Consider the following 10,682-nt stretch of genomic DNA (forward strand, 5'->3'; position numbering starts at 1 on the left):
ATATTTTCCCTGAAGTGAGGAACTTCTTCACGACAGAAAGAGAAGAAGGGTTGGAGAAGGTGATATTTTAAAAAGTAACTCTCACAGGAAATAGAAGTATCTAATATACTGAAGCATGAAAAATGTGTAAACACTAACTTTTGCAAAGCCAGCCAACTGCTGGCTGAATTGCCACATTTAGTTTCAAAGCAAACAATTTTAGACTCCTGCTGTTTTCCTCCCAAATTCCTCCATCTAAAGAGATACGTGAGATATTTGCAATCAAAGGTTTAGTAACATTTATATTATGAAAAGCCGAAGTGCTGCAGAATTAGATATTCCCATACCTGCTTCCCTTCCCCAGGGCAGCTAAAGTGCTGAATATGGAATTATCAACACATCAACTCTTTGCCCATGGGTGTTGAAACACACATAAAAAATGGCCCTGGATAATTTTGAATCATCAAAAGATGAATGAAAGCTAGATTAGGATTAGTTGTTGCACTGGTACAAAATCAGCAGTAAATCAACAATGTAACTTTATTTTTGTGAAAGAACAGATCAAAACAATAGTTTCTAATCCTCAATAATACAAAGTTGAGAAAATTATGCATTATCTATCAGACACACATGGAACTGTGGACAAATTATAGTTTTGTAATTTTTCACAGTTTTCACTACAGCAAATGTATAATATGGATAGGATATTCTGTCAATTTGCCATATTTAGAATTTTTTCAGTTTGATTGGGGGCGGGTTATGTACCATGTTTGCAAGCAAATTAAAGTTGCACAGCATAAATTATCTCAGTTAACTTAGTTTTGCCTTGATCACACTATCATACTCTAAAATAATATTTCAGGGGAAAACTATGTCCTTGCTAAAACCATTAGAACAAAAAACAACCTAAGAGCTGTGAAAACTAGTAAGGGCATAACTGATAAACAAAAAGAGCTTGATTCTTAGCTTACAGTTAATGGGACAGAACTGATATTTTCTTGAGCTCTAAACTCATCAACCATCAAAGTAGAGCCATAATTCCATTTTTTGCTTCATATGCTGTGTGTTCGCTAAACAGAAGCCACATCTATAAAACCACAGCACAGTCAAGTCTTAAAAGCTAGGGACTTGCATAAGATTTAAAATAATGTCTCTGCCTTAAGTTTTACACCACCTCTCTGACTCAGGAGAAAGGGCCCTGGAGAGGCAGGAAGACTTTTAACTTTTGGCTTTTATCTTCCACTGTGTGTTTTTGGCTTGTTCCTCTAGTACAGCAAAAAGGCACCTTCACCCACATTGTCTTCCTTCTAGAAAGGGTGGGACAATGGCCAAATTGGCCTTTGGGAGGGTGAATCTTCACTTGCAGAATTCCTTAACTGGAAATATCATTGCTGAGAATTCTGAGACTTGAGATCTACATATCCTAACACTAGTAGTGGGGATGAGAAAGACTAGAGGTCTCCAGATGGAATAAGATTAGACACAAAGGTTTAACTGGCCTAAGGGCACAGAAACCTGTAGTAACTTATTACTGTGGTAAAACATTGAGGGTGGAGTACAAACTCCTGCAAACAAGATAGGATTAAATTAACAGAGTAAATCCATGTAAATAAAGCCTTATAAAATAAATGCAATTACGTTCTTGTACAAATAAAGCTTCGGGTTTTATTCCAGTTTAGCCTGTTCTTTTTGTCAATCCCTAATAATCACTATATCATTGTTTTAAACATTGAGATCCATCAGATTTGCTAGTGAAACTAACGTGGGTAACATCTTAAATGGTGCACTGGGGATGGATCACCTGTCAACTACAAGACTAGGATATATAAGCATTCTTAAAATCAGTTTCATCTAATGAGATCTCTTTCAAGAGTGTTTCTCTTGAACCATGTCGTTTTATTCATTCAAAATTCATTTTAAAGGGATTAAAAATTGGGAAATTTTCCCTGGATGCTTCAGTTAGGATTAGGTTTACCGCTCCTTCAACAGAAACTGAGACTTAAAAGAGATATAGAAGAACACTGCAAAGCACAATTAGAACTCAGCACTCCAAGATGGCATCAGAAAGGCACTAGGAACAGTTAGATGTATTCATAGAAAAGTCTGTAAGATATCATGATAGCTATAAATAATTGATAGAATTAGCCACAAGGAAACTGCTTGTAGTTTTTTTCATAAACATTTTATAGCCTGTTGGCTTAGCTTAGGTAATGGTTCATTTTTACCATTACCATTCAGATGTGGGACAATAGAGCAGATATACCACAAGTTTACTTAAAGTTTATTTTAAGACTCCAAAAAGCTGGCTTCTCAAAAACATTGTTTCAGATTAAGAAAGTTGCAAACAGGGGATCACATGATCCAATGAATGCTTGTCACATGACTCCAGGTGATTGCAACTGTCATAAGTATATGCCAGTTGGCAAACATCTGAATTTTGATCTCATGACCATGGGGATGCTGTAATGGCCATATGTGTAAAAAAAATGGTCATATTACTTTTTTTTGGTACTGTCCTAACTTCAAAAGGTCACAAAATGAACAATTGTCAGTTGAGGACTATTTGTACTGTTCTTGTGATATAGATGCCATAGAAACCACAGTCTGTGTCCTTCCGTATTGCCAGTTCTATAGGGACATTCGCCATGAGTTCATTATACCTCATTAATTTAAATTTTCAGGCCACTCTGACAGCCGTTATCTGCACTGTCCCTTAATATATATTTATTTCTCTAAAAGTAGCAAATTTTTGCTGCATTATATGTAAGCTTCACCCATTTATGTTTACTAATAGCTCTTGTGGTTAGGGAATAATTTTTTGTTCTTTTATTGTTTGCATTTTTATTGGTCAATGACCAAAATAAAGTTCTGTCTTTCTGTCACAAACGAGGAACATTCCAGAAATCAAAGAGACTTTCCTGCTTGAGGGGGGGGGGGTGGCTTCACAGGAACCTGTAAGAAAACTAGGCAAGACCAAACCTAGAAATCTGGGGTACAAAATAAAACTGGGATAAAACAAGATTGTCTTCCTGCATTTCCTAAGGAAATGATTATTTCTAACAGGACATCTCTCAGACGTTTTTCATATATTTATCAATGATAGACAGTCACAACCTTGAACAAGCAAAATGGCACTAACACAACAGGGCTCTGTATCTGAGGCTGTCAGTTTTTTTTTAAAAGGGATTCAGTCCTCAGAAATGTCAAAGCAAAAGACACATTAAAAAAGACAACAAGCTGTACAAGAAGTTACACAGTAATGGCTAACTTTTTTGTCGTCGCATGCCAAAAGCGCACGCATGCACGCATGACAGTGCTGCCCGTGCCCATACCAATAACACAATACATGTGACCCCCCTGTGTGCCCCACCCCCACATGTGTAACGCCCGTACATGCATGCATGAGGTATGCCCCGCCCACCTCACATTTTTTGGTTCCAGGTTGTGCAGGAGGCTTTTGAGGCCCAAAGGTGGAGCGGAGGCACTGCATGAGGCTTCAAAATGCAACGCAAGCATCCCCCACGCATGCACCCTTGTCCCCTGCATGCACCCATTCCCCCACCCATGCATGGCAGAGGCCCAAAGACCAGCTGGCAGGTGGGAGGCCTGTGCACATGCACGGTGGAGCTGGACTGGGGCAACAGCTGGTGTGCCCGCAGAGGGCTCTATGTGCCATCTGTGGCACATATGCCATAGGTTCGCCATCACAGCACTATATGAACCTTATGGTTTCTTCCAAATCTATAATTCCAAAATAAAATCTTCCCAAACTGCAGAACGTCTGAAGAAAGACCAATAGTATATTTTAAACATATACCAATCCCACAACACATTGCTCACATTGTATAATATTCAACGAAATAATTATATTTTTCTCATTAACACAGTATACTAAACATGCTTCTTCCAATTTACAATGCTAAAAATGGTCAACACTTACATCAGCATAATCCTGGTAACTGCTAAGTTATTCTTGAGAAATACTGATGTTTTCTTGATTTACAGGAATCACATGAACATTTCTAAAATGAAGAAAAACTTCCAAGAAGCAAAAGGAAGGCAGGGGTCAGGGGGGACGATAGCTTTTCTAAGCTTGGCACTGCTTGGATGAATAGCCAAATGATGAATTGAATTAATAGACAGATCAATCTGCTAGTTAACTGGCATCAAAATAAATCAACTTTTAATTTGCTAGAGCTGTGCAGAAATATTTTTTCCAATTCATAACCTTTTGCCAATACTTGGAACTCCTGAACCAGCCATTCTATGAGATCCATGTTATTTCTGCTTTAGAAAAGAATCAATTAAATCAATAGAAATTCATTCATGCCTTCATCCAAAAGATTTGTCATAATTTTTCCTGGAATAAACTACCTTTCTGAAGGCAAATAAAATTGCTAATTCAAAGTCTTAGATACAGTAGAATAATGGTGAAAAATGCCATAGGAATCAAGAATATTGTGCCACCAAAGCTATATAGTTTCATGCATTTTTAAGCTGCAAATAAACTACACTGACTTTCTTTTGAATCGCTATATAAAGAAGGGTTCCTCATTGAATGTCTCCTTTTTAGTTATATGGGCTTTGGTCTTCAAATGAAATCCATACCTCCTACGATCCTAAACATAATCGAGAATAATCCCCATCAAACTGAATGGAACTTCCAAATAGGTATGTATAGGAAATGTGGCACCTGTGCTTAAATTCCAGTTAAATTAATGGAACAAATACAAAGTTGAGTATTATTAAGTCCTATTGAAAAATGCATTTCTCTATGTAGCAGATCTCTCTCAGTATATGAAGTAGGAAGGGAGGGATAGAGTCCAGAAAATAAATATACGAGTGAGTTCCAACTTCTTCTATTTGTGTCACAAGCCCCATCCAGTTAAAGCCAAGCATCTGTGAAAGAAGCTTCTGTCAGCATATTCCAAGCTCCATTAGGTAACTTTGTGCACATTCTTGAATCTGGGAAACTTTTTCAGTTGAGTTTGTGCAGTTTCACTTAGGTGATTCACGAGAATGTTGATGAGTTTTGGGGAAGAGATAAAGGATCAAGGGAACAGAGAAAGAGAACTGCAACTGCTTTCCTACTTGAGAGCTTCTCACTGAGTTTTTTTCCCCAGGGAATCTTCTCTTTAGTACTCTCATTGCCTCAGCAAACCATGAGTGTTATTACTTATGAGTCCAGAGCATCTGAAGACAGCATGGCATATGTCAGTGATGGCTAACCTTTTTGGCACCGAGTCCCGAAACGTGCATGCATGCATACACATCCATAATGCAATGTACATCTCTGTGCATGTGTGTGACCCCCCCCCACATGCGCCCTTCCCCCCACATGCATGTGACCCCACAATGCACCCCACACACATGTGCACGTGTTTCCCGCATGCGCCCCTGCCCTTCACGCATGTGCGGCAGAGACCCAAAAGTCAGCTGGTTGGTGGGAGGTGCACACACATGCGTGGTGAAACTGAGCTGAGGTGTCGGCTTGCATGCCCGCAGAGAAGGCTCTGCATGCCACATGTGCCACAGGTTCGACATCACTGGCATATGTGATCAAGAAAGATATATCTGAAGTGTGACACTTACAGTGCATGTATTTCAATTCCTTCCTAACCAGTGGTGGGTTTCAAATTTTTTTAGAACCTCTTCTGCAGGTGTGGCCTGCTTTGTGGGAGTGGCTTGCCAGTCATGTGACTGGGTGGGAGTGGCTTGGAAGTCATGTGACTGGGTGGGCATGGCCAACTTGTAAAATGTGGTGAAACTCACTTAACAACGCTCCTGCTTAGCAACCAAAATGTTGGCTCAGAAACTCTGGCATTTGAAGCACGCAAGTCTTAAAGCTGTCAAGTTACAAGACCCTTGCACCCCTAAGCCTTTAGAAAAAAAACCCAGGGGTGTTCAAACTTGACAGCTTTAAATTTAAGACCTTAAGATTTAGATAGGACTCTTAGAGGCGGCGGGGCAATTGGTGAGCCAGCCAATCAGTGAGCAGCAGGCATGGCAAGCGTGGTGGGGACTGGTGGGGGAGAGGGAGCTGGAACCGGTTCTAAACAGCACGGTAGATTTGTGGAACAGAAGAGGTTAGAACTGGCAGGAATCCACCCCTGTTCCTAACTGTACTGGTGTGTCTTCAAATATTTCATTTTATTTATATCCCGCCTTTATTATTTTCACAAATAATCTAAGGCGGTGAACATATCCAAGATTCCACCCTCCTACTAATTACATTTGGTGCCACAGTGATGCTAAAATTACATTGTAAATGGATGCAGATTGCTAAAAACAATGCAAGATCATCTCTGTATGAAGAGGACTACCATACTCTCAGGACAGGCATTAAAAATGCTTAGAATCCAAGAAATTAAGACCTATATAGTAACAACTGTATTTCTATCCCAGTTCTATTTCCACTACAGATACTCTGGGCTGCTTATGCCAAAGTAAGTTTTTAAACACATCTCAGTTGCAACAAGCACATTCTATGTCACACTCCACTATTAAAATGTGCAACCACTGGTTGAGTGAACGCAGATAACTTTTGTTATCTTAGGAGTTATCCTGGAGTCACTTCTATGATTCTACTTACTTACCAATCTCAGTACATTTCTACTTGCTTACCAACGTTGCTCACAGCTGATTTGCACAGTATTAAGATGAACTGAGTTTTGGTTCAGAAAAGTTAGCATATGAACTTAAAGGGAAGGCCAGTTGAATTCATCACTTATTCCTTTAGCTGAAGTCAGTTAAACTGAAGCTCTGACTAATCTTCGCATATTTCAAGCCCGTCAGCCTCCAATGTATTTTATGCAAATTATTTTCAATATCTTTTATGGCTACACAATTAAGAAACCTAAACTTGAAACCACTTTGAAAGAAGTCACAAAGTTAATTGGGATTTTTTAAGATGATATGCTCATATGATCTATATTGTTCTTCTTGTATGCTCCAAAGAACCCTGGACACCTGGAAACCTTTACACTCCATAAGAACTGAAAGGGAATAGTAATAAGGATACAAACTTGTTGGTTTTAGTAAAAACATTTGTTTTCTGTAACACACATATATTATGCCTTGTATTTGTAAGGTATTTGGCAAATGTCAAATCCTTGCCATTTGAACTCTTATCAATCTGCAATCTATGGGCATAGAATTTATCTCGGAATGGAGCTGTAAAACTGACACCTTTGATATGTCCCCCTTCTGCCTAAAAAGTATCTCACCTTTGATCTGTGCCCTTCACAACAGGGGGCCAAATGGCCAATCATGGGAACAGAGGAAAGAGATAATGCTGATAAGTCTAGTGAGGAGTATTGTAAAGCCAGGATGTTATTCTATGATGCCTCTAACTGTATAAAAAGGAGCTACACCTTCTCTGAAGGGTCGTTCTTCCCTGCATATCCTTGGGTTATGTTGGGAACAACTGACCATCATGTCTTTAAGCTTTGATCAAAGATTAAACGCTAATTGTTATTCAAGCCTCTGTTTAAGTCTCATGTTTGGCTCATTGTGACTTGGATGTTTTCTCAAACTTCTATGGGTCTTAGCGTATTCTCAAACCTTACAGAACAATTTTGTATCAGAAGTTCTTCTCCAGATGTTGACTGGGTTACCTGTTGAAAATCAATTAATCCTTCTGGTTCATGTCTCAGCATGAAAATAAAACCACTAAAATCTTTTCACGGAAGCCAGCAAACTGAAAAGCATTTCACCACTTGACACTTCTCAATGATATCTTTTTTCCCTTTGCCCTGAAGCCCACTCCTTCCTAGCTATTCTCAGAAACTGCACCCATTTAACATTCAAGTACATGTAGTCCTCAACTTACAACCACATTTGAGTCCAAAATTTATGGTGCTAAGTGAGACATTTATTAAGGGAGTTTTGCCTCATTTTATGACTTTTCTTGCCACAGTTGTTAAGTGGATCTGGCTTCCCCATTGATTTTGCTGGTTAGAAGGTTGCAGAATGTGCTCACTGACCTTGGGACACAGCAACAGTCATAAATATGAACCAGTTGCTAAGCATTCAAATTTTGATCATGTGATCATGGGGATGCTGCAACGGTTGTTAAGTGTGAAAAACTTAAGTCAATTTTTACAATGCCATTATAACTTTGAAAGGGTACTAAAAGAAATGTTGTAAGTTGAGGACTACCTGTAAAAGCTAGGTATGGTAGCCTGTATCAATATTATATTATTTTGTTTTATATTTGTCAATGATACTTTCAAAGATAACCATCACAGCAAAGGCCCTAATAAAGTTATTAATTAACCACAATAAAGTGTGTTACACTCTGCCGCCTTAGGAATGGGAAGCTTGCTTGTCTGCATCGGAGTTTCGATTAATAGAATATAATAGAATTCTTTATTGGCCAAATTCCCTGGACGCACAAGGAATTTGTCTTTGGGGCATATGCTCTCAGTGTACATAAAGAAAAATAGAATAGAATACATTCATCAAGAATCATAAGATACAACACTTAGCGATAGTCATAGGCTACTAATAAGCAATCAAATCATACTAGGAAACAAAACAATATAAATTGTAAAGATACAAGCAACAGGGTTATAGTCATAAGTGGGAAAAGATGGGTACTAGGAGGGATGAGATGAATAATAGCAATACAGTCTTAGTAAATAATTTGACAGTGTTGTGGTAATTAGTTGTCTAGCAGAGTGATGGCATTGGGGGGGGGGTTTGCTACTATTGTTGCCTCTTGTTGTTCTGGTGTGCAGTTAACCAGGAGGAGGTAAGAGGAAACCCCTCGGGGACGGGTCTGTAACAATTTGCCGTGGTGCCCAACTTACACCGGTCGGGATAAGAGATATACCAATATCAAAGAAATGGTGAAAATAGAATCATTAAAGAAAGAATGCAAAAAAAAAAGTAGGACCAGAATGAAAAGTGAATGGCAACAATTAAAATATTCTTTAAAAAAAATATTTTAAACTGAATTGTTAAAATTGTCCCGCTGGCGAGGTGTCCCGCAGCAAGTTAGTCGTGGCGAGTTGTCCCATTCCGGTCCGGGACAGCTTCGCCAGGGTGCGGGTGAGGGGGGGGGGAGAGAGGGATGGTCTGACGCGAAGCCTTTTGCAGCGAAAGCCACGAAGCGGGTCTCCCGAGGGCACCTTATTAAACCTAGGTGTTGTGTCTCTGGTGAAGAATTTACGCCAGAAATAAAAGGCTGGTAGTGCCACGAGTCCATTCATTGTTTCAATTTAGGGGCTGGAAAAAAAGAGAGCGCTGCCCCCGCCCGAAGGAACATTGTTTGCCGAGGCGAAAAAGGTGAACGGGATGGGACTGCGGGGTAAATGTTTAACTCACCCGGGTTCAGGCTGCTCTGGAAGTAGAAGATGACCAGCAGCAAGGAGCCCAAGCAAGTGGCCAAGACCATGCGGTACACCCTGCTTTTCCTCATCTTCGTCCCTGCGCCGCATCCCCCGGGATCAGAGCTTGGAAGAAGTTCGAGGAAATTGCGAGGAGCGACGCCAGCTCCTCATGGCCAGGCTTGTCCGGCTCCGCTCCGAGCGGCTGGCAGCCCAGCCCAGCCGCTTCCACCTCTTCTTGGCTCGCAAGCTCAAAAGCTCCCCTGAGCCAAGGGGGGGAAACCTCTTCACCGGATAGGACCGTACTAAGTAAGCGGGCCGGGGAGTGAGGATCGAAAGAGCGAGATGAAAAGGTGCTTTTCTTCGGTAAGGCTCTTCCTTTGGGTGTCACCCTCTGTGTATTTTTTCTCCCCCGATATCTTTGAGAGGGGGAAAGCGAAGAAAAAGTTTAGGACGCGCGACCGGTTGGGAAAGCGGAAAGGCGGACCCCCCCTCCGTCTTCCTGTCCCGTGGATCAGTCCGACTGAAGAGGGGAGTCACAATACGCAGGCAAAGTCACACCGGGCTTGTATACCGTTTGTTTTTCAGGTGGTGGGTTTGGAAGCCCGGCTTCATTATTATTTTTAAATTCTTTTTAACGCGGGAGTCCGGACTTCAGGATGAAGGAAGGAGGGCTAGACCGTTCCTGAGCATGCAAAGTGTTTCTTTTAAAGGCCACTGAACAGCTACGCATCTGGTAATTGGGAAATTACCAGAAGGTAATTTAGGAAAAATAATCTTATCCCCTACAGGGAAGAATTGCCTCGCTGTCTTCTCAATGCTTGGACTTTCCTGGCTCAGCACTTGAGAGATGCCATTTCTCTTAGCCCTTGGCAGCTCAGCCCACGGACTGCCCTGCCTTTCCCCAAACAGCCTTTTCTTTACCAAGTAACACAGCAAGGCTCTGCTTCCTATAGAGTTAAGCCTGATGGACTTTGACTTATTATTCTCAACCTTGTTGGGTGGTGGTCCCCAATTTTTAGAAAATATCAGAGTCTTCCCAAATCCTATATAGAGATTCTTAGGGTTGAAACTGAGATAATTTAAGTGCCATAAACTGTGTAGATCAGTGGTTCCCAACCTTTTTTTAGCCATGCCCCACCTAAGTATCTCTAAAATCCTGATGCCCCCTCCCCAATTCTTACTTTACTCAAAAAGTGAACTCTATTCCCGGAGGGAGCCTAAAAGGCCATTAACTTGGTTTAAACAAGGTTCAAATTGCCCCCATTAAAAATCAAATTGCCCCTCTGTGGGGTGTGGGCTTCACATTAGGAACTACTGGTGTAGACCATTCCTCGAAGGTGTTTTAATTTTTTCTCCTTTTCCTTTTAA

At 40.6% G+C, this 10,682-nt stretch overlaps 1 protein-coding gene across 1 annotated transcript in view; it reads right to left on the bottom strand.

Moving 5' to 3' along the window:
• CHST13 (carbohydrate sulfotransferase 13) overlaps window positions 1-9,548 on the bottom strand; it is a 45,015-nt gene extending 35,467 nt beyond the window's left edge. The window contains exon 1 of the mRNA XM_087708969.1: window positions 9,310-9,548. Coding sequence (XP_087565095.1) covers window positions 9,310-9,403 — 94 coding nt within the window. The 5' untranslated portion in view covers window positions 9,404-9,548. The remainder of the gene's footprint in view (window positions 1-9,309) is intronic.
• Between the last annotated feature and the right edge of the window lie 1,134 nt (window positions 9,549-10,682).

Source organism: Thamnophis sirtalis, unplaced genomic scaffold, assembly GCF_051295495.1.
Source record: "Thamnophis sirtalis isolate CommonGarterSnake01/CBP01778 unplaced genomic scaffold, rThaSir2_p1.2 scaffold_3, whole genome shotgun sequence".
NCBI lineage: Eukaryota > Metazoa > Chordata > Lepidosauria > Squamata > Natricidae > Thamnophis > Thamnophis sirtalis.